This window comes from Sphaerodactylus townsendi, unplaced genomic scaffold, assembly GCF_021028975.2.
Source record: "Sphaerodactylus townsendi isolate TG3544 unplaced genomic scaffold, MPM_Stown_v2.3 scaffold_18, whole genome shotgun sequence".
Taxonomy (NCBI): Eukaryota; Metazoa; Chordata; class Lepidosauria; order Squamata; family Sphaerodactylidae; genus Sphaerodactylus; species Sphaerodactylus townsendi.
This window is the reverse complement of record NW_025950341.1, coordinates 1,648,315-1,672,566: the sequence shown is the minus strand read 5'-3', so window position 1 is coordinate 1,672,566 and position 24,252 is coordinate 1,648,315. Positions and strand designations below refer to the sequence as shown.

The 24,252-nt window shown below is 43.6% G+C and overlaps 1 protein-coding gene across 3 annotated transcripts in view; it reads left to right on the top strand.

The window, feature by feature from the left end:
• Nucleotides 1-24,252, top strand: part of HMCN1 (hemicentin 1) — a 414,195-nt gene that overhangs the window by 344,236 nt on the left and 45,707 nt on the right. For all 3 annotated transcript variants that reach the window (XM_048482504.1, XM_048482503.1, XM_048482502.1), the window contains exons 66-78: nucleotides 1,794-1,977; nucleotides 5,499-5,596; nucleotides 6,750-7,031; nucleotides 7,802-7,998; nucleotides 8,117-8,198; nucleotides 9,722-9,858; nucleotides 10,547-10,688; nucleotides 14,398-14,545; nucleotides 16,896-17,023; nucleotides 17,852-18,008; nucleotides 19,897-20,018; nucleotides 20,379-20,543; nucleotides 22,015-22,122. In XM_048482504.1, coding sequence (XP_048338461.1) covers nucleotides 1,794-1,977; nucleotides 5,499-5,596; nucleotides 6,750-7,031; nucleotides 7,802-7,998; nucleotides 8,117-8,198; nucleotides 9,722-9,858; nucleotides 10,547-10,688; nucleotides 14,398-14,545; nucleotides 16,896-17,023; nucleotides 17,852-18,008; nucleotides 19,897-20,018; nucleotides 20,379-20,543; nucleotides 22,015-22,122 — 1,950 coding nt within the window. The remainder of the gene's footprint in view (nucleotides 1-1,793; nucleotides 1,978-5,498; nucleotides 5,597-6,749; nucleotides 7,032-7,801; nucleotides 7,999-8,116; nucleotides 8,199-9,721; nucleotides 9,859-10,546; nucleotides 10,689-14,397; nucleotides 14,546-16,895; nucleotides 17,024-17,851; nucleotides 18,009-19,896; nucleotides 20,019-20,378; nucleotides 20,544-22,014; nucleotides 22,123-24,252) is intronic.

Genomic DNA, 24,252 nt, shown 5'->3' with positions numbered 1-24,252 from the left:
CTGTCCAAGAATTGTAGTTTGGCCTTTAGATAATGAATTAAAGCATTAATTCTTTGCAAATGAAAGCTGCAAATTAAGTTAAACTACAGATGATCCGAAGTATTGTTGAAGACTTTCATGCCTGGATTCAACTGGTTGTTGTGGGTTTTCTGGGCTGTGTGGCCATGGTCTGGTAGATCTTGTTCCTAATGTTTCGCCTTCATCTGTGGCTGGCATTCTCAGAGGTGTATCGCAGAGGGAAGTCTGTTACACACTGTTACACACTGGACACAGTGTATAACAGACTTCCCTCTGTGATACACCTCTGAGAATGCCAGTCACAGATGCAGGCGAAACGTTAGGAACAAGATCTACCAGACCCGGCCACACAGCCCAGAAACCCCACAACAACTAGCTAATCTGAAGGTTTATCAGTTTTCATTTTCATATTGAATATTATCTTTTTGGAAGGCATCTTATATTTATCTAGAAGAACCCTGGATAAATTGAGGTACCTGGGCATGTAAACTATATTCTTGGCTGCAACTCACTGGGTTTTTTTGCTACTTTGTTGGATATCCCAAGCTCTCTATAAACTTGCAACAAAGACCTTGCTAAGAACATACAGCTCTTTTTGTGCCAAAGAGTTCAAAGGCTTTCTCACTGGCCTGCTAGGAGGCAAACTCCAGTGCCATTTCTACCAAAATATTAAAAATGGAACCATGTATGGGTGACAAATGTAAAAGGAATAGTCACTGGCGAACATTCAACAGAGCCAACATCGAAGAACAATGAGCAACACAATATATTTTTTAAATATCTGTTAAAGCCATCCATTTTTCACCTTCTGAGTTATTTTCTCACAGTCTTAGGAAACCATCCAATATTTCCAGCATTTTTCTTGATGGTCAGGCTAAACTTATCTTCAATACTGTTGCTACCATTAGTTTACCTCAGGACTGATGGCTCTTTCTATGCAGAACCCCACAGTCTGTTCTGTCATGCCCCTTTAGCTAGGGATGCCTAAAATGGCAACTAACATTCCAGATGCAGTCTCTGAGGCAATTTTATCTGGCCTCTGGTGGATCTATCAGTATGCTGTCAAATTATGAGAAGCAGAGTTTCCATATATGAATGGTTACATTTCTTTGGTTTAGCATGTGAATATGTGCTTCATAACAACTAAGCTCTTTCTGCTTAATGATGCCAAATTTATTATGGGGCCTGACTGCTCCAGGCTAGGTATGGCTATTAGAGTAGCCTTCCAAGATGAAAGAAACTGGGGATCTATTTTCTTAATTTCCTAACTTGGCTTTCCTCTCTCTTGGTATCCTGAGAATGTGACAAAGATGGGTTTGCTACAGCCCTTTCTGTGCTGAAATGCTGAAATTGCATTAATGGTGGCTTCCAAAAAAACAGAACTCAGTGGGATGTTATCGGACTACATAACGGCAGGATTCAGTTGCTTAAAAAAATAAATGCAATAGTTATCACTTGTACCTCCTTTGATAGATTAAACAGGAACTGCTTGCTGGCTACAAGCACAAATTTTTGATAGATTTATAAAGCCATTCATCATGACTTGTAATTATCTGGCAAAGGGATCACGTTGAGGGGTTTGTTGAGTGCAACATTTGGATATTATTTAGCTTGGAACACTGTGGGGAATGGTTTTCTTGGACTGGAAAAGTTGTATTACTGCCATCTTGGGGTTCAGAACAAGGTGAGTGGCTTCTTCAGGAATAAGCTCATATATTGACTGTTTAACTTTTTTCTCCATCTATTTTCTCCACCTATTTGGTTACCAAATGTAGTTCCACCAATTATCACTAACAATATGGATGAGCCGGAGCCTTTAAGAGTCATACTGGACACTTCACTAAGCATTCAGTGCCATGCAGTGGGTACTCCTTCTCCACAGATAAACTGGCTAAAGAATGGGCTTCCTCTCTCTATCTCCTCTCACATCCGACTTCTCTCAGGTGGACAGATTCTCAGGTAAGATTTCAATTTTTCAAACTTCATTCAGTCTCAGTCCTTTCGTATTTTGATTGACAAATTAGACTAATAAAATTTGACAAGATAGCAAGGGATAGGACCAGGGCTTGTTCCAGGTTTTGGGGACCCTCGGGCACAGGGTGTCAATGGCCCCTCTCATCCCTTGGCCTACCACCAACCCCCTGCTTCCTTCCTACTGCAGGGTCCTCTGCCTCTGCATCTACCCACCACCAGCACTTAGAGCTACCTTTGCTGCCTGCATCTGGCAGTGCTGGTGACAGAGTGCTTGCAAGCCAGCAAGTGTGGGAAGGACACACAGGGAGATGGCAGAGAAGATGTATGAGCAGGGAACCAGTGTCAGTAGGCCCCATCCAAAGCCCCAGTTCCCAGCAGTTGCCCCTCCTCAGAGTATGTTGACACTGTTTCCGGGTAGGACTGTTGGCATCAAGTGATTTGGAATGAATTGATGCTGTTTGGCTCTAACATTAATTCTCTACAACTTTCATCACACACAATGTAATTTTGTAGCTTTGTAGAACTCCCCATATCTTATATTGGTAATATTTGAGCAAATAGATAACTTGAAAGGAACAAATGATATAAAGTGACTTTACAGAAAGGATTAGAACAGGTGTCAGCAACATTTACTATCAAAAGAGACATTTTTTGCCCTCCACCCTCCAACGTTAAAAACTGTCTGGAGCCACAAAGCATATTTGAGCCACATTATGAAGGTAAATCAGCCTAAATTAGCCCATCGACATTACTAATAAGTTTAATTGAGCATTCAATAATATATTCTACCACATGTGGCTGTACTCTGCAGTGGGCTATTTATCAGTACTTGGTACTTTAACTTTGCATTTCCATCACAATAATACCATGTTTGGTTGTATTTATGAATGGCCTGTGGGCCATAATAATGATGGACAGACTGACCAGCAGTACAGATTTCTTGATACAGCACATGAAATTCATCAGCACAAAACATGTGATTATTGTCAACACATATTGCTTTAAAGGGGAGCTAGAAAAACTCACAAAGAGAAACTTTATTAGCTGTGCCAGCTAAATAGAGACTCCAGGTTCAGAGGTAGTATACTTCAGAGTATCAACTACAGGAGAAATACTGCAAGGAAAGACTGTGGCCTTTAACCTTGCAGATGTGGGATTCATAGATGTAAATGGACCGACTTGAACCAGTAAGACATTTATTTATTTATTCATTTATTCATTTGTCTTGTATACTGCCCTCCCCCTGAGGGCTCAGGGCAGTTCACAACAAGGTGAAAACATACCGGTACCTTAAAACATAATTTAAATATCAGTTATATAAAACAGAACCCATTTAAAAATGTGGATGGCGTCCAGCTGCCCCCCTCCCCCCTTTTTGTGCCCATGGGAGGCCAGATGACATGGTAGTTATATTTTTAACCAGGCTGGCCAAACGCCTGGTGGAAATAGGGTCAAATCTTTGCGTGAGGGCTCTGCAAAGTGAAACTCTGTGGAAGTCCACTTGCGAGGGCCCTGATCTCCCTAGGGAGCCTGTTCCACCAGGTAGGGGCCGGGGCTGAAAAGGCCCTGCCCCTCGTGGAGGCCAGCCTGATCATTTTTGTGCCAGGGATCATGAGTAGGTCCTCCACCGAGGAGCAGAGGGGCCTACCGGGGCAATATGGGGAGAGGCAGTCCCTCAGGTATGCAGGTCCAAGACTGTGAACGGCTTTGAAGGTCAAAACCAACACTTTAAACATAATCCGGAACTCAATCGGCAGCCAGTGCAGATGGTATAGGATCAATGTGATTTGATCCCCGCTCGAACTGCCAGTAAGCAGCCTGGCTGCTGCATTCTGAATGAGTTTTAATTTCCGGATCATGGCTAAAGGCAAGCCCGCGTAGAGTGAGTTACAGTAGTCTAACCTGGAGGTGACTGTTGCATGGATCACTGTCGCTAGATCAGAACGGGAGAGGTACAGGGCTAGTGGCCTTGCCTGCCGCAGATGGTAAAAAGCCGTCTGAGCTACTTGGGTGACCTGGGCCTCCAGCGACAAAGCCGGATCCAGGATTACCCCCAGGCTTTTGGCCAATGAGGCAAGCTGTAGCACCTCACCATGCAGCATAGGCAGGCCAAAGGACTCTGGACACTCTCCCCGACTCAGTCACAGGACCTCCGTCTTTGTAGGATTTAACTTCAGCCAACTTGCACTCAACCAACCAGCAACAGCGTCTAAACAACGCTGGAGAGCTTCAGGGGCCGATATATTTCTTACATATTGCCAATCCTGTTTTCCTACATGCCTTGAAAAGGGCAAGGGGCAAAGTGATAAATGCTATGCCAAAGAATAAGTATGTTTGTGCTGTCCTCAAGCCCCCAGCTCCTTTATACCCCAAGTCCAGCCCTTTCCCTATAGCTGCTGCCTCAACAAGATTATCTACCCAAACAACTAGTGGTGGTGGGCATTCGGTAAATATGAAAAGGAAAAAAATGTTGCTATTTCTCTGTGTGTGTGTGTGGGGGGGGGGGGTCCCAAGTAAAAAAAGGAAGCAATAAAAGGAAACCAAATATCCTGAAAAATGCTGATTTTTTTCTGCACTTTTTGGCTTGCTCCACCCTTCACCCTTATGAAAGCCTAAGAGATGGTGATGAAAGTCACAAAAAAAGACACCTTCTACATTCATCAGGCATTACTCCATGGATGTAGACTTCAAGGCTGAGACAGTTGTTAGGAGAGTAGTTATTCGGTCACTGTTTTGTTGAGTAGCCATTCACCCGCCTTTTTGGTAGGTGAGCTTGCTACTTTTCCATGTGAGACTGCCCAGAAGCTATGAAGATGAAAACAAAGTTGCACTTACCTGTCAATATTGTTCATTAGTTGATTTTATGTGTAGGCACACAGCCCTCCATTCTTTCCCCGCTGTGTGTGAGACCATCTGGTACTTTATGGCAGTGTCAGGATCACTAAGGCAGGAGTACTACCTCCCAACTATGGGCCTTTCCCCACTTACCTTAAGCCCCGCGCTACTCGAGGAGAGTAGCGCAGGGTCCCTCGGCACTCCCCACTGAGAGGGGTGGCGACAGCGCAGCCGCCCCGAAGCTGCTGCTGTCGCGCCCCTCAGTGCGCAGCACCCAGGCGCTCTTCTTAACGGCACCTTTTGATGGCCCCGCGCAGAGCGCGGGGTCGTGGGGACGGCCGGACGCGCGCCTGGGATGCTGCGCGCTGAGAGCAGCGCGCGGCATAGAGGGGAACAACAAGAGTGGGGAAAGGCCCTATGACACACAACTCTTTGGGTGGGAGAAACTTCTGAATCTGGCCTGGGACGGAGAGAAGGGGGAGTGCTCCACAGAGCCAATCTTTCCAGAAGCTTACAAATTGAAATTCTGCAGCTGATCTGTGCTTGCGTAGCCCCCCTCCCATGTATGCCTCCACAGAAGACCGCTCGATGAACAGCAGTTATAGGTAAGTGCAACCTTGTTTTGTGCACTATAATCTTTTGAACAATTATTATGGTTATGTCCTTCCCAGAATTCTAAGAGCACAAATAGCTGATGTCGGCATGTATACATGTGTAGCATCTAACAGAGCTGGTGTGGATAATAAGCATCATAGCCTTCAGGTTTATGGTAAGACACTTTGTGTGTATGTTCGTGTGTGTGTGTAATAAAGTAAAATTATAATGTTCTCTTTCTGAGTAAATTTCTTAAGTGAGATCTATCTTGCATTTCTGTTCCACCTCTGAGCCCCATACAGATCCCTAACTGCCATCTATTGAAATCTTTAAACATTTCAAACCCCTAAAAGAAATGAAATTTCATCCCTCAGAACAAATAATTCCTTACTGTAAATTCTGAATAGGGTTGTGACAAAACTACTTAATCAGTGTTCATGGCCATGTGTATCAGGAATCATTCCCCACTTATAGTTTTTGAAAATTCTAATGTACGAATCCTTGTTTTTTCAATAGTTTTCCTTCATGGGCATCTGCTAAATTTCTCATACCCCTGTCCTGGTGACCAAGGGATCTTTGTCATGTCTGATTTGAGAATGTTGTGGTTGTCTATAAATTAAATTGCCATTGTTGCCACAATCAATAAGATTGCATGAAATGTGGACCAAACAGGTTCAAGAGCTGTAATGGAAAAGAAAAAGGGAAATTGTTCTCATAAGCAATTGGACTAGCAAAGGAGCATTGGTCAGCTATGAAATAACTGATGTTCAGTGAGGCATTCTTTTCCAGTTTATCTGTTTGGCTGTGTGCAACCTTAATCGAGACCAGATGACACTGCAACTAGTTATGCAAAGCAATGTTATCTTTGTGTCTCTTTGGTTAGATTTTTTTCACTGTCTCGATTTGTCTCTCAAACAACCTCTATGAACAGTGAAATGGTATTAACTTTGCCTCAAAATGCTTCTTGTTCTGTGGATGCTCTGGACTTTGCAGCCTGATCCATTCTCAATGTTTCTGATGGCCTGATGGTATAGTGGTGTAGTGGTTAAGAGTGGCAGACTCTGATCTGGAAAACTGGGTTTGATTCCCCATTCCTACATCGGAAGCCTGCTGGGTGACCTTGGGTTAATCTCTGAACTCTCTCAGCCCCACATACCTTAGAATTTGCCTGTTGTGGAGAGGGAAAAGGAAGGCAACTTGCAAATGATTTATGTGGAAAATTTTGATTAGCAAAATGTTATTCTCAGCCCCTGTCTGCCTAGAGAAGAGATTACAGACTTCCTTGTTGAGGAAGGTGTGTTTTTTCATGAATGCTGTCATTTCTGCAGTACCACCAAGCATAGACAATAGTGGACAAACAGAAGAGGTTACTGTTATAAAAGGAAATCCTGCTTCCTTGATGTGTTTGGCCAATGGAACACCAGCTCCCAAAATATCCTGGCGTAAAGATGACCAACCTATAAACCAACCTGGCTTCCGTGTGATTTTGGAAAACCAAGGCATGACCTTTCATATTGCAAAGTCAGAGACTGATGACACAGGCAGATATACCTGTGCAGCATCCAATGAAGCTGGGGAAGTCAGCAAACACTTTACGCTCAAAGTGTTGGGTAAGAAATTTCAATTTTGCAGTGCCATAATATCAAGACCCCTGGGGCTACTTAGACCAAGAATCTAAATTGTTGTCCATATAAGTGCTACCATAAACATTCAGGTGTGCTTTTTCATGAATGCTGTCATTTCTTTTTCATTGTTTTTCTGCAGTACCCCCAATCATCGACAATAGTGGAGAAACAGAATACTAATTTTATGGGCTCTAATCTCAGGGAGCATGCAGAGAATCAGGAAGATGCCAAAACTTGGCCCACTGTGTGGGTGATACCTAGACATGGCTAGCTTCCCTTGTGGACCATAAGAACATAAGAACAAGCCAGCTGGATCAGACCAGAGTCCATCTAGTCCAGCTCTCTGCTACTCGCAGTGGCCCACCAGGTGCCTTTGGGAGCTCACATGCAGGATGTGAAAGCAATGGCCTTCTGTGGCTGTTGCTCCCGATCACCTGGTCTGTTAAGGCATTTACAATCTCAGATCAAAGGGAATCAAGATTGGTAGCCATAAATCGACTTCTCCTCCATAAATCTGTCCAAGCCCCTTTTAAAACTATCCAGGTTAGTGGCCATCACCACCTCCTGTGACCATTTTCAGACAGTAATCATGCAATAAGAAGCCATCTTTTTCACAATTCCCCTAAAATGCCTATAGCCTGCCCAAGTGAATTAGCAGCAATTAAGGCCTTAGAGCTGCTTTAGATAGCAATAGCACAGAAGATGCTTCTCCATAGTGCCTTTCCATTTGGACAATTGCCTTTCTTCTTTTTCAGAACCTCCTCATATTAATGGATCAGAACATCCAGAAGAAATTTCTATAGTGGTTAACAATCCATTGGAGCTTCTCTGTATGTCTGCTGGCATCCCAGTCCCTAAAATTACATGGGTGAAAGATGGGCGCCCACTGCCCCAAACGGGTGAGATTCATGTGCTGAGAGGAGGAGAGGTGCTTCGAATATCTAATGCCCAGGTAACTGAAACAGAATAATTAATTGGAGGATCACCTAGTCAAATGTTTTTACAACCATCACAAGATTTCCCTTTAATTTCGTTTTGTTCCTTACTGAGCTTGTTTGATTGTTTTATAGGTCGATGACACTGGCAGATACACCTGTTTAGCTTCTAGTCCTGCAGGAGATGATGACAAAGAATATTTGCTGAGAGTTCATGGTAAGATCAATTTAGGATTTATTCTATTGCATAAATGCTGTTGTACTATTCTCCCCGCTTTTCCCTGAAACTACATCGTGCCCCCATACAAGACTTGGATAAAATACAGGAAATGGATTTTTCTTGCTTTGCACTACATCTTTCTCTCCATTCTCTTCACTAGTGGGTTTAATGAAATAGCACAACTTTGTAGTATTGATAAGTATTTTTAAAAGAATTGTTCCCACTTTCTGGTCCATCTGTTGGTCACAAACAAGAATGAGATAACAATACTGAGTTATTGTGACAGCACAGTTCATAAACGTTACAGCTGTCTCATAACATACTGGCCATTTATGCACTTGAGGTCTCCCTCGCAGTGAGCTTCCATTCTCTTTGGGTTAGGTTTTCCATTACGCACACATTTCCCCTTTCAAAACTCACTGTGCCACAGGCCAGAGTCTCCTCACAGTTTACAAGGCTGGTTAAACTGCAGCTTTTTTGGAGACAGTGAAGGAAAAGTGCAGAGAAGAAACATGTGTTTGGCTTCCTTCAGGTTTCCTCACTGCTCCTGACTTTCCCCAACCATACAAAAGCAGTTCCTCCCAATCAACCAGAGCAAGGAAGCTGCTTGGCTCAGATGTGGAGGCTTTGCAGAGGGTTTTTCCCATTCAAACTAAAAACCACAGGAAAAACCCACTGCAAAGCAGTAAACACTGCCTACATAAAAGCCCATTCACTGATTCCAAGTGCACATATCAGTTTCAGTGATGGATTACAATCTAGAGGACCTGTTTCCAAGATATTCATACATCCAAACTTTTTGTATCTCTCATAAGAACCCTCTTTTCTAGTGGAACTTTCAAACCTGTCTGACTATGCAATGATAAGCAGCATGATACCATTCTAAATCCATTGAAATCAGTGGATTCAGAAGGGTGTAACTCTTTTAGGACTGCATTGTTAATTGTTAAAATTGCATTGTCCTCTATGTATACAGATTAGGAGCTTGGATACGCAAGTATGACAGAGTTTGCTGGTTCTGAATCACAGTTCCTTTTAACAAACAAGTGCAGAGGAAAGCAGTTACACAGATCAAATGATCTTGTCCTGAAAAAGAGACAGGAAAATGCTGGAGTAATATTCAGCATTTGGCAGGGAGGAAAGCCGATCAGTTAAGACTGGTCCACATATCCATTTTTGGCTTGTGGTAGCTATAGGAAAATCCTAACTCCAAACACGAGATAGCAGTGGTGTTCCAGAAATCAGATCCAGATGGAATTCACCCTGTGCCAGTGCGTGCAGGCACATACTAATCAAAGACTGAAGAGGGCAGAAAAGGATATACTGAAAGGATTTTGTGCAGTGGATCTCAGGGAGATGATATCACAGACATAAGGTGTAACCTTAAATTTGGAGGAACATCTGCAACAGATGGATTTATTTTGAGTTTTGCAAAAGTTCTCAGATAGGCATCAGTTATCAGCTTCCCCATACCTAGCTCAAGTTAAATGCACTATGTGTCCCCCCCCTTTTTAAAACAGTTCCTCCTAACATTGCTGGCACAAGTGGCCCCCAGCATCTCAGCGTGCTGCAGAACAGGCAGATTATACTGGAGTGCAAGTCCGACGCAGTGCCGCCTCCTACAATCATGTGGCTTAAAGATGGGGAGCTTTTTCAGGTATGTTGTCTGGCCTTTTTTGTCAACAATTTTATTGAGGTTCTGTATCCCTTGAGCAAAATCAGTCATAAAGATGTTCAAACTATCCATGCCCTGGGTAGTCAGGATTGTGATAGCCCAGCCTACTCCAGCATGCTGTTTGATGACAAAATATTTGCAAGAATAGAGCCTTATGTGTGTAGATCTGACTCACAAAAATTGTATTCCTCAGTTTTATGGCTGAGATTGATACAGGAAGTCTCTATGCAAGCACTATTTATTTCATTTATACCCTGCCTTTCTCTTCAACATGCCCATAGTGGTTTACATCCATCTCCTCTCCTCCATTTTATCTTCATGACAGCTGTGTTAGGTAGGTCAAGCTGAGAGTTTGTGACTGGCCCAAAGTCACCCAGCAAGCTTCCACAGCAGAGTGGGAATTTGACCCTGGGTCTCCCAGATCCTAGTCTGATCCTCTAACCTACACTGTACCAAACTTGGGAAATGGAACCATGCAGTTATTCATATACAGGCTGAATGTCTACCATTACTCCATTCAGATACTTAAAATCTATTAACCTCATTTAAAAGTTTATTTACATATCCTTCTTTACCACTTCCATCACAATATTTCTCCTTATCTCACAAACAAGAATATTGCTGGTTTTGTACATCATTAAAATTGCTTGTTTTTGAAAACTTTTCTTAGGCAACTCCTCGAGTTCGCATCCTATCCAGTGGGAGATACCTCCAAATCAATAATGCTGACTTAAATGATGCGGCAAACTACACCTGTGTTGCCAGTAATGTTGCAGGACAAACTGCAAGAGAGTTTGTATTGGCTGTGAATGGTAAGAATGGGGAAAGAAACCTTGTATAAGCTTTGTACGTGGAATTTCTGTGGGAATGTGGAGTGTAAAAGGCATTGAAACTACTCAAAGAAACACAGACAGGTTACACCATCTCTTTTAACCACAGATATATATGTGAGAACATGTATACACATAAATCAACATTGTACATCTGAAAGTGTTCTTTGTCTATCTTAAATCTGCTGCCCATCAGCTTCACTGGGTGCTCTCAAGTTTTGTATTTTGGGAGAAGGAAAATAAGTTCTCTCTGTCCATTTTCTCTACCCCATGCATAATTTTAAATCTCTACCCCGCCTCCATGTAACCATCTCTTTTTTCTGAACTGAAAAGTCCCAGATTCTTCCAATCCTTTAACCATCTTGGATGCTGTCCTTGGTACCTTTTTTTACAGATTTGCGATATCCTTTTTGCGATAGTGACCAGGACTGTATGGAGTATTTCAAACGAGCCCACACCTTAGACCTATACAGAGGAATTATAATATTGGCCATTCTATTTCAGTTGCTTTCCTAATAAGCACCAGTGTGGAATTTGCCTTTTTTTTTGCCACTGCCATACTCTATAGCAACATTTTCATTGAGCTGTCTACCACAACCATGCTGGACTGGTTAAGAGCATCAGACTATAATCTGGAGAACCAGGTTTGATTTTCCACTTCTCCATGTGAAGCCTGCTGAATGACCTTGGGCCAGTCACAGTTTTCTCAGAACTCTCTCAATCCATGTAAAGACAGTCAGTGGCAAGCCAACTCCAAACATCTTTTGCCTTGAAAACCCAATGGGGTCAGCTCTGACTTGATGGCACTTTCCAATATCCACCACAACATGAAATTTTTCCCTCTCATTTTTATTCAGTTCAGACCCTATTAGCATATGTTTAAAGGGAAATTTTTTTGCTCCAGTGACCACCTTACACATAACTTGATTTGCCATGATGTGCCAACTCACACCCAATTTAGAAAGATCCATGTGGAATTCTTTATACCATGCCTTCAGCATCCTTCCATTATAATTAGATGGAGCTATAAACTTTCTTTTCAATCTTATATATCATGATTACCGTGAGAGTCATTGTGTTCCCATTGTTTAGAGAAAATGGGGCTAATATATATATACTATATACTATATACTATATACAGATATAGATATAGATAGATATAGGTATAATACCCTGCGGCTATTGCAAGTCAGGCTACCCTGTGGCTATTGCAAGTCAGAGTGTGTAATCTATATCTATAAATGCGAAATACCACTGACTCACTCACTCACTCACTGACTCATCAAAAGAACTCAAACACCAATGTGAATCCCACAAAAGTTGAAATTACACCACCAGTTCACACATGTGGTTTAGGTGCTCACTAAGAAAGGATTTTTCAAAATATTCAGTTTTACTTGAGTTATTACACATTTACTGTTGAACTCTGGCCATCTGCGTTACTGTTGAACTCTGGCCATCTGCACAAACATTCTAAAGGTGACAGTTAAAAACCTGCTTGCCAAGCTAAAGGATGCAGTACAGGGAGTAAAAATTATTGCCTGCTTCACAGGAGATTTTGAATGAATATAACCTTTTGACGCTTCTACTTCCATGTATCGAATCGACAAGTTCTGATAATGCCCACCAAACAACAAGCACAATTGGAGCCTAACATTTATTCCAACTGGATCTCTACCCAATCAATTTCTTACCTGCATAATGAACCTGTTCCTTCTGTTGAAACAGCTAAAGGGAGAAGAGGGATTAAACGCAGAAAGCGATTTACAGATTCGGTTAGAAAAAGACAACTACAGGAAGCTGCTGCAAAATATGCGAAAAAACCCCAGATGTACATAAAGAGGCTGTGAAAAAGTATGCTGAATGTCACCCCAAAGTTCACAGACAGACTGTGATGAGATATGCTGAATGTCACCCCAAAGTTAATAGACAGGTTATGATGAAGTATGCTGAATGTCACCCCAAAGTTCACAGACAGGCTGTGATGAGGTATGCTGAATGTCACCCCGAAGTCCATAGACAGGCTTTGATGAGGTATGCTGAATGTCACCTCGAAGTTCACAGACAGGCTTTGAGGAGGTATGCTGAATGTCCCCCCGAAGTTCACAGACAGGCTTTGATGAGGTATGCTGAATGTCACCTCGAAGTTAATAGAGAGGCTGTGATGAATATGCTAAATGTCACCCCAAAGTTCACAGAGAGGCTGTGATGAGGTATGCAAATGTCACCCCAAGTTCACAAACAGGCTGAAAAAAAGTATGCTGAATGTCACCCCACCCTCACGTTAACAACACTGCTACAGCCAAATACTATTAAAATAGACTACAAACCACACTATTACCTTGGACTACTAAACATCTATTGGTTTTCCATATGGACATCAGATTGCTTACTCGTGTATATCGCCTACTGCTCTTGGTCTCCCATCACCCTGGGAAAGTTCCTTGGCAATAAGGCTCTGAAGTGGCGGGATGAGTCCCCAGGAATGTGCTGCAGTGGCGGTACAGTCCAGCTCCCTGCCCTTCAACCCTACTCTGAACCTCTTCACAGCCTTCTCACTCATCAGCATCCAATGGCAGAACACTTCCTTTCTGCATCCCGAAAATACGGGATGTCTTTTGAAGCCCACCAGGTGAAAGAGAGTAATAACACATTGCATTAGAAAAAGACAACTACAGGAAGCTTCTGCAAAATAATGCGAAAACAAACCCATCAGTCCACAGACAGGCTGTGAGGAAATATGCTGCATGTCACCCCAAATTTCACAAACAGGCTTTACAGAAGTATGTTGAATGTCACGCCGAAATTCATAGAGAGCCTGTGATGAAGTATGCATAGCGAAGCACAGGTGCCCTGGCTGCTAGTATTAGATAAGCCTATATTTCATACAATTTCAGCAACATATGTATATCCAAAGTGATCATCATTCTAACAACCCAATCCAAAGGGTGGGGGGAGCCTGAATCTGCTTATGGAGGCGACATGGATCCATGCCTGTGGATTTGCTTTCCATGGGACACTCCAGTGGAGAAGCAAATCTGCCAGCAGGTGGCCATGGTGGCAAAGAATGCTGCTTCAGCAGCCCTTTATCCCCAACACCTCCACTGGTGTAGCAAGGTCATTTTGGAGGTGTGGCCAGGGGTGGAACTTACATGTCAGCTTCCACCCAGCCTTTGGCTTCCGGAATGCAAGTGCCTAGACCTTGGACTTGACACCACCCTTTTGCATGGCACAAGTCCATGGAACCCAATGGACAGCTTTTCAGCAGCATGGAAGAACGTTTTTGTTTAATTAATGCATCACTGAGAAGCTCTCCTGGAGGCACTGGAGTGGTGGGGGGCTCTGGATTGGGCTGTAAACCTGCTATAAATTTATACTGCAGGGTTACATAACAAAAAATAAAGTGGGATCAAAATTTAAATAATTTTCTTTGTATAAGCAATATGCCCATGTTTGCAATCTGGAGCTTATTAGGTATCCATATAAAACCATAATGTGTTTTTATGCAGTGTGTTAAAAGAGTTATACATTTCCACTGCCAACTTCTATGGACTGAAACACATTGTTGGATGCTGTTTTCACATGGAATGGCAGAAAACTATTTGCCTAACAAGAGGCAGTGGCTCAGGTTTAAACGAGTCCCAAAGGAAACTGTGTTTCTGATGCTATCTGGAATTTTCCTTTTGCACAGTTGCTCCTGTGATCCAAGGTGGTCCTCAGTCTTCTGTGACTGTGAATATTAATACGTCTGCTGTCTTGGAGTGTGTTGCGGAAGGCGTTCCAGCTCCAAGGGTCACATGGAGAAAAGATGGAACCCTTTTTCCGGGGAACAGTGCCAGGTAACTAATGATGGTTAGAGTGAACAAATATTTTGCAATGCCTTCTGTAGTTATTTTCTAATATGCTTTTAGTGTGGGAATTAAAGCCAACCCCTTGAAATCACTTATTTGCTCGACACAAGTGAAATCATTCATGCCACTCCGGAAATGTTTTGGGGAGAAACAGATTTTTAGTTCTTCCAAGCTCTGAACTGGATACCTGAAAGGCCATTCAGAGCTCTGAAACAGACTATAAAGGCCACAAAGATTTTCCATGTATGTGCAGAGTACTCAGCAAGTTTCGTGGATTGCTGATGTTGGCCCAGTGTTGCAGAGCCAGTGTGCTATAGTGGTTAATGTATCCAGCTAAGATCTGGAAGACCCAGAATCTAATTCCCCTTTTTCCATGAAAACTTGCTTGATAACCTTGGCACTACTACACACTTTCATCTTAACCTGCCTCCCATGGAATAAATGGAGTAAACAAATAGCTGAATCAGTTCTTCCATTTCATTTATGAAATAGAAATAAGGTTGCTTAAAACAATTTATACATTATAAGCAGTATTAATATTATTAGTAATTAGTAAGTTGGGGGCTGCAAGGAATCATTTGGCAGGGCATAACAGGCAAGAAGGAAGAGAAGCAACTTTTCATCCTGTTGTGAAGTTCACTGCAAGAGCTTGGGCCAAGCACTGTCTCTCAGCCTACCCTACTTCAGGGTTTGTAGTTATGATGCACAAGGTGCTGTGAGTGCTCTTTGAGGAAGAGTAGGATAATATTACATAAATAATGATAAATAATTAAATTGTTGGGAAATTCCCAGTCCGTAGCACAGTTGTGTGGATCTGTTGACCTAGAGCAGGGGTCTGCAACCTGTGGCTCCGGAGCCGCATGCGGCTCTTTCAGCCTTATACTGCGGCTCCGAATGGCCTGGAGGTTGGAGGGTAGCGTGGGCGTGTCCCTCCAGCCCTCCAAAGCAGTGCTGAAAGTAAAGGTGAGTGGAGGGGCTGAACCAGAGGCAGCTCCATGCGTGAGGGTGCCACTTTTCACGTCCCCTCCACTCACCTCTCCTTCCAGTGCTGCTCTGGAGGGACATGCCCACGCTGACCTCTGACCCCTGGAGGTCAGAGAGTAGCATGGGCATGTCCCTTCAGAGCACCCGCCATCCCCCCTGTGCCATCCCCACAGCCGTCATCCCCCCTATGCCCAATGGAGCAGGTGGCTGCCTGCTCCGTTGGGCAGAGGGGATTTCCCTGCCCCGCGCCTCCGCCTCCCTGTGCTGAAAGGAAAGGTAACTGGAGGGGCCAAACCAGAGGTGGCTCTGTGCAGAGCCACCTCTCCAGCTCGGTAGATCTTTGGGGCTGTGGAAAATGGGTCCAAATGGCTCCTTGGGTGGTAAAGGTTGTTGACCCCTGACCTAGATAAATCAATTCCAGTTCACTTCATCCTTAAAAGTTGAGATGGATAGCTTAATTCAACAGTACTGATTACTGATTAGGAAATGCAGGAGACTTCTGTGCAGTCTAATAGGGGAGATGGGAGGGGTGTTTTTACATTTTCTCCATGCTACATGGAGCGAGGTGTGATTGGCATTTGGGTATAGATTCCCAACTCCAATTTTTCACTTCAATTTCAGGATGCTATAAGCTTTTGGGAATCTTCCTTCTTGGTACCATGAAGAATTTTTGGATATGTGCATGTGGTCCATTAAAATAATCTTTTCCTCTGATTCTAATTATCTGCCCCCTCCAAGGTTCTTTTAGCTTCCAAATGCCCAGATTCTAGCCAAATAAATCTTGGCAGATTTATTTCATTACTATCTGTAGCCAAGTACCTTGGGTAAACACACAGAGGCATCAAACATCCATACATATAGAGAGTGTTCAAATGATCATGACCTCTGTAACATCTGCAAGAAAGGAAGGTGGCCAATGTCATCTTGCTCTCTCCTCCTTGTTTTTTTTTTAAGATTGTGTGTCTGGTTTTATTGTAGCATTCTTTCTACACAGTGGTGATGAGGTATCACTGATTTGAGGCCTTCTGGTGATGTTTGATGTTTAGTACTCAGGTACAGATACTTAGTAAAAAGCATTTCTAGGTATTATTTACTTCATGTGCCTTTTTAAAAGTATATGCAGCAACCAGGAAAGTCTACTTTTTCAGTCGGCTTTATGTGTCTTTGTGGTGAAACTGAAAACAAAGCCTGAAATCTCCACATAGTTCCATTTTTTCGTTTGTGTGGGGTTTCCGCTACAATATTTTAAATGGATTTCCTTCTTGAAATGTGGGTTAGAGAGAAGCAAAGACTGTGAGCAGGGAAATAATTGGGTATGTATGTCCTTTTATAAATCATCTACGGTTCATTTTAGATATTCAATATCAGATGATGGATCCCTTCACATACACTCAGCCCATGTTATGGACACTGGGCGCTACCTTTGTATGGCAACCAATGTTGCTGGTATGGAGCGCAAGCGGATTGATCTACAGGTCCATGGTAAGTTCCAAGAAGCATATCAGTTAGGAAAACTGTAATGTATCCCAAGATTTGCAATCTTAAAATGGTGTACACATGGAAGGATCATCATAGAACTCAGTAAACACTTTCCCCTTCCCCTCCTGAAGAATTTTGTGCTGTTACAATTTTGTGCTGTTTATGTGTATATCTCCCATATCTGCTTTCTGGCTCAATATGGACTATTCATGCTTAAAGCTTGAATTACTTGAACAGAGAGGAGAGGAAGGGTGGAACCATGACTGTGTGAGACACAGAGGCATCCCACAATGGTTTATTCTCCTGCTATACCTGTGTGTGCCCTGCTTATTTCCTCAGCTTGAATCATTCATATTTTTAATCCCCATGATAAATATTTGGGTTCTCAGCCAGCCCTACCAAAAATGATTTGTTCTCTTGACCCTTTTGCACATTTACAATTCCCTGCAAGTTTTGAATTCCTCACCCTGGAGCTTTCACCCCACCTGGGGGTGGGACATCTGATACTTATTTGTTAACTGGACAGATGCAAACTTCTTGGGCTTTGTTCACATTGTAATGGCTAGTCATAGCAATAAATGCAAACTACATGGTGGCCTTCTGAACACAGTCAATATAATACAACAACTATAATTTCGTCTGTGCAGAATTAACAAATCGGTTACCTTCCTTGTCCAGTACACTAATAGTGTGCTTCTCATAAATACGTGAATCAATTGGATTGAGGATTTTCATCATAGAATGCTACTTTTTGCTTTCACAGACACACAGATAGGTCTTTGTCAACTTGTTGGTGAAAAATTATTTGTCATTTCTTATGCCTCTTGTTAGTTCCTCCAGCCATTGCTCCTGGGCCTAGCAATATCACAGTAACAGTGAATGTCCAGACCACTCTCCCATGTGACACCACAGGAATCCCTAAGCCAACAATCACTTGGAAGAAGAATGGGCACTTCCTTAATGTGGATCAGAATCAGAACACATTCAGGTGAAGACATTGTTTTTCTGTCTTGTACTGTTATTCATACATAGTCACTGATGTGCAATGGGCCTTCACAAAAAACCATAATCACAAAATCTCTGCTCGGAGGAACTTGACAAGTTTGAGAAGGGGAGCTTATTTTTCATACATTTTTCAAGGGACTGGATTTTTGGTGATTTAAGTAACTGCAGTGAAGGCTTTATAATTTTTTTGGGGTGGGGGGAAGTAATCAGTTTCAACTACATTCTGGGCAGTGGTTTGTATTTCCCCTCATAAACTAATGTAGTGACAACTGTCTAGCCAATTGCTTATAGTAACTCAGCAACCATCATTAAATTGTCATTTTTAAAGTATTAATACTGGGCAACTGAAGTGTCAGCTACAAACACAAGTCATTCTGGCCTAGGTAGATGAAGAGCAACCACCACCATTCACTATTAGTTTTAAAAAGAAGGTTAGGAAGACAATTGTTGGAGATACTGCAGGACATATAGGCAGTCTTATCTATCCATCTATCCATCTATCCATCCATCCATTCATTTTGGGGGATATGCCAGAGGAAACAAAAAGGTCTTCAACTCCTGGCAAAATACAGCAATAGAAGAAGAGGGAGTTCCAAAGTTTTGGTGCCACAGCAGAGAAGGCCCTTTCTCAGATTACCATCTATCTAGCTCAGATGCGAGGACAATTGAAACAGAGGCTGTTTCGGCACGGCCACGCTGGGGGTTGGGTCGGCGTACATGATGCCGACCCAACCTCCCCGGGACCATTCGCACGAACGGTCCCGGTTGCGGTGGGGAAGACGGCGCAGCCTCCACGCAGGCTGCACCGTGCCCCAAACGCCTTACCGTGTCCTCCAGCCTCCGGCGTGTCGCACAGGCCAGGGGACACGCCCCACCTGCCCTGCGCGACAGCTCGGAAGTCGCAGGGCAGGGTGGGCATGTCCCCTGGCCTGTGCGACGCGCCGGAGACTGGAGGACACGGTAAGGCGTCTGGGAAGGGGGGGGAATGGTGCCTTCCAGCTGCTGCCGTTCGCATGGCAACAGTTGGAAGCTGCTGTTTCCCAAAAACCTTGCTCGGGGAGCGAGGTTGGGAAACAGTGGCTTCACGCTGCTGGGGGGGAGCGAGGGCGGTGCGGCTGCGATGCAGCTGCACCCCCTATGCGAACAGCTCCCTAGGGACGGCATTTTTGCCGTCCCTAGAGCGCTGTTATTGGCCCGTGCGGAAAGGGCCAGAGTTTCCAAGTATGACTGGAGTGAGCAGTTAGGTTTGTGTGGGAGACAGCGGTCCTTAAGAGATATTGGACAGATGGATGATCCTCTCTGTAATCCTATTTTAAAATAATTTAGGGTAGCATTCATTGTTGTTTCCCCCCCCCCCTCAAATAATTCAAAGTCCAATTTATTCCCAGTCTAGAACCTTGGGCAATACTACTTCCAGAGGCCATTTCCTCTGGATGTCAGCAAGGGCAATCTTGCAGTGTGTTGAAATATGGACTTGTTCACATCACAGATTGGGCCCCCTTCTTACTGCCCCTCTCTTTTTTCTTTTAACTCCCTGGAGGCAACGTGTATGTGTGGAAGGAAGCAGTTAATGACAAGGTACCAGATCTGAATTAATTTTGATTTGGACACAAAACCCTGGATGTGCTGAAGATTGATCCAGAATCAAGCTATGAATCCCAGATCTCCAAATTCACCAGGCTAATCTTGGTATATTTTAGAATCTGGCAGTTCTTGCCTTGAGAGTATGGAACTGGTTAGAAGATCCTTTGCAACTGTGCTTTTACATGTTTTTTTTTCCCAGTTGAGTGTCAGTATTTGAACTGTACCCCTTACTGCAGCAGGTTTTGTTACTGCAAAGAATTATAACTACCTCTTATTTCTCACTGCAGGCTTTTGTCTTCTGGGTCACTAGTAATAATTTCTCCCACTGTCGATGACACAGCACTGTATGAATGCATAGTATCAAATGATGCTGGAGAGGATCAAAGGCTGATCACTCTCATTGTACAAGGTACAGTATTCATATATATGTGTCTGTGTGAGTCCATGTGCACATGCTATATTGGGACTCTACTGAATTGTCTTCATGTCTTCTTCTGTAGCGTATAGTGTTATCACCAGGTTCCCAACCTGGGGTATAGCATGTGGGGTATGTGAAATTAATTACACAATGGGTTTGCTAATATGGGGGCACAGTTTTAGGGAAATGTGTTGCCAAGGGATACATGAGTAAAAAAAGATTGAGAACCACTGTTGTATGTCCATCAGACTGAGCTTATTCTGTTTATCCACGGCAATCCTTTAAAGGTGACATAAGCAATATGGAATAAATATGATCAGTTATTTTATTTTTCTGTTTTCCTCACTTTAGTTCCACCATCCTTAGCAGATGAAGTCACAGATCTGTTGGTAACCAAGCTGTCTCCAATAGTAATTCCTTGCACTGCATCTGGTGTTCCGCTGCCCACAATCCACTGGACTAAAAATGGGATCCGACTTCCTCCTCGAGGAGATGGCTACAGGATCCTGTCTTCAGGTTACATATTTACAATGATTTTGAATGCCTTTCTGAATTTTGACATTCTCCAAAATACTACATATAATGGAAGTTTTGTCCTTAAATGCATAATCTTTTCAGTCAGGGCTGGAACCCTTTGACCAATGCACATTTGCAGCCATCTCATGTTTTTGAACTCCTGCAATTGACATTTAAGAGAACAAATTTCTAGAGAGAAGTGGTGAAGGAATGATGGTGGGGGGGGGGGTGCTTCTTTGACTCAACATTGTCTTCATGAAGCTCCTCCTCAAACTACTTAACCCCTATCCAACAGAGGCCATGAGCAATGCTTATGACAGAAGCATGGACCTGTATCCAACTATGCGTGTGTACCACATTGATTTTCCTGCATTCCTTTCCACTCCTGTAGTCCTTTCTGACACCTAGAAAAATTGTTCCTGGGATCTCAAGGGGGAATTTCCAGGTGGATTTGGGTGTTGCTGGGGGAAGAGGGAAGGGGGAGAAACAGCTCTTCTATAAATGTAAGCAGAAGGAAGAAGGGACGGTTTCATACTCCTCACTGCAGCACCCTGACCTATGAGGTTATTTCCTTTATTGGTCCCATAAAACCATGAATTATTTGACATACAGGCTGAGAAACAGAGAGGAACATGAGACAGCTCTGTTCTTTTACTGTACATGCATGGTTGGACCCAGGAAGTGGGTATTGTAATGAGAACAGGAGGTGGAGAGCTGCAAGGCAAAATTGGTGAGTGATGATAGGTGAGCAATGAGCACCATTATTCCTGCTCATTGCTTGGTAGTGAAGAACTGGGACCCAGGCCTTTGCAAAAACGCGGGGACTGATAATGTATACGTTCAGTCAAAAGACTGCAACCATAAACCAGTCTTCACACTGCTAAACAGCAAGATGTCTGATAGCTCTGTTCCCTTTGCCAAAGGCTGATGTCTAAGCCCCTGTGGCCTCTTTCCAACCTCTTGCAAGTCTGGCACCAAATTCCTAGGGATTTCCTCCAACCCTGGGGTTCCCACAGAGCTTGCGGCTTCTTTCTGTTCTTGAGTTTACTGTAAGCAAAAGGAATAATTGTCTCTTTGACCTCTGACACACATGACACACAGCTCTCTCGTTAAAAGGCTCATACATTGTGAACCTCTCTAGGTATAGATTTTTGCACCATTCTCGCCATTTGCATTTCATAGGGCTGCCAAGCAGAGGAAATAGGGGGACAAAGTTCTGGTTACCCTGAGGACACTTGGAGCTGAGCATGCCATGAGATTTTGTTTCCCCTATGATGCGTGTGTCAGGTCTGGGAATCTTCGTCTGCAAGCTCTCCTCAGTACTGGCAGTGCAGCTTATAACTGGAGAAATTCTTAGTGATTTGGATATTGACTTTGCTTTCTTGAAGTGCCTGGAAACTGCTCTTGAAATGCCTGGGGAGGAGCTGTAATCATGTGCCTTCTTGTTAATTTTTTCTCTCCCTTCCTGCAGGTGCTATTGAAATTGCCGCTGCTCAGCTGGACCATGCGGGAAAATACACCTGCATGGCACGCAATGCTGCAGGCTCATCACATAGACACATTACTCTTCATGTTCAGGGTAAGGTGGGAACTTGTATATTCTTGTCTGTCTCAAAGAAAATTTTCATCACACCCTTGATATCTATGACAATTTAGAATCAATATATGCAGATGAGGTTTGTATGAATGACACTCACACCTTCCAAGTGAGAAACTCTCAGTGCTTAGAAAACTCACATGTCAGAGAAAGAGGGAAGCTAGTCAAATCTGAGAAATGCTAGGTTTCTATATACAGGGAACATTCACACGTTCTGCCATGGGCTGGCCACAAAAGAGGCACGAGGCAAGGTGTATTGAACACTTACAGCTTTCCTTTATATAAGATAGGTAAAGAAACACACAGAAGCTCACCACTCCATTGGTGCAGCTGGGTTCACAAACTAAGTCCACAAGCCCCAGTGCAGCAAAGTCCATACAGAGCAAGTCCACAAGTTCAGCAAAGGTCATGCAAGGAAGTCCACAAGGAACCAGTTCAGCAAGGTCCATAAACAGGGTTGTAATCCAGAAGTTCAGAGCAGAGCAGCCATCAATGTGAGCTGTCGTCGTCTGCAAAGGCATGAAACAGCAACCAGCCCTTTTTATCTATGCGGGACTGATTGCCATGCTTCAGGGAGCCGAGCCTGTGATCACTCACATCTTGCGAGCAGCCAGTCTGGCTGATTGCCGCCACTCTGTCAGGTCCCGCCGCAGCCATTGCCGGCACTGCTCTAGCGGGGTAGGGGAACCAGGAGGGCTGCAAGCTGGGGGGGCTGGAGGTGAGCGCTGGGGCTGTTCTGGGAGTGCTTGCTGAGCTGGCCCTGGTTCTGTAAGGTCATCAAAGGCCGGTGTGGCCACAGCTGGTTCCTCATCCTCCAATGAGTCACTGCTGCCAGATCTAGCTTCGAGGGTCTCACCTTCATTGAAGACAAAAGGCCGGAATGACAGGCCATCATCCTCACTGTCAGACACAGTGTGGGAACAGACCGTGACACGGTCAGTCATGTGTGTTTCTCCATTGAAATTCGTACAGTCCCAATGGGACGCACCACTAAATTACTGTAAATGTGTAGATCAGTTTTAATTTAGGATTCTGTATTTATTTAAATAATATGTGCAATTCTTCAAGTACATCAAAAGCAGGAGGCCAGCTAGGGAAGCGGTAGGCCCGTTAGATGATGAAGGAACAAAAGGTGTGCTAAAAGATGACAGGGAGATTGCAGAGAAGCTGAATGAATTCTTTGCATCTGTCTTCACCCAAGAGGAGGTGAGGAAAATTCCTGCACCTGAACCAAGCTTCTTAGGAGGTGAATCCGAGGAACTAGTGAAGATAGTGGTAGACAAGGAAGAAGTTCTGGCAGCCATTGATAAACTAAATGCTACTGTAAATCCCCTGGTTCCAGATTGTATCTATCCAAGAGTTCTTAAAGAGCTCTGCCTACGAAATTGCTGGATGTTCCTCACATTAATATGCAACTTATCCCCTGAAATCAGGGCTCCATCCCTGAAGACTGAAGATGGCCAATGTCACACCAATCTTTAAGAAAGGGGTCTAGGGGGACCTAGGAAATTACAGGCCAGTCAGTTTGACATCTGTTCCTGGTAAATTAGTAGAATCTACTTTCATTAAAGATAAAAAATTATTAAACATGTAGAAAGCAAGACCTTGCTGAGGAAGAAGAGCCAGCATGGCTTTTGTAGAGGCAAGTCCTGGTCTTACAAACTTACTTCAGAGTTCTTTTGAGGGTGTAAACAGACATGTGGATAAGGGGGAACCAGTGGACATTGGTTCTACTTGGATTTCCAAAAGTTGCTTTTGGACAAAAGTTCCTCACCAGGAGACTGTTGAGTAAACTCGTAGCAATGAAGGGAATAAGGAGGGGAAGTCCCTCCCATGGATTAAAAAAACTGGTTGGAGGAACAGGAAACAAAGGGTGCAGGTATAAATGGGAAGTTCTCTCACAATGGAGAGATGTAGGGAGGGTGTCCCCCAAGGATCCGCTTTGGGACCAGTGCTCTTTAACCTATTCATAAAATGACCTGGAAGCAGGGGTGGGTAGTGTGGTGGCCAAGCTTTGCAGATGATAAACCAAATTATGTAGGGTGGTGAGAACCACAAAGGATTGCAAAGAGCTCCAAGTAAGCGGACCTTGATAAATTAGGTGAGTGGGCT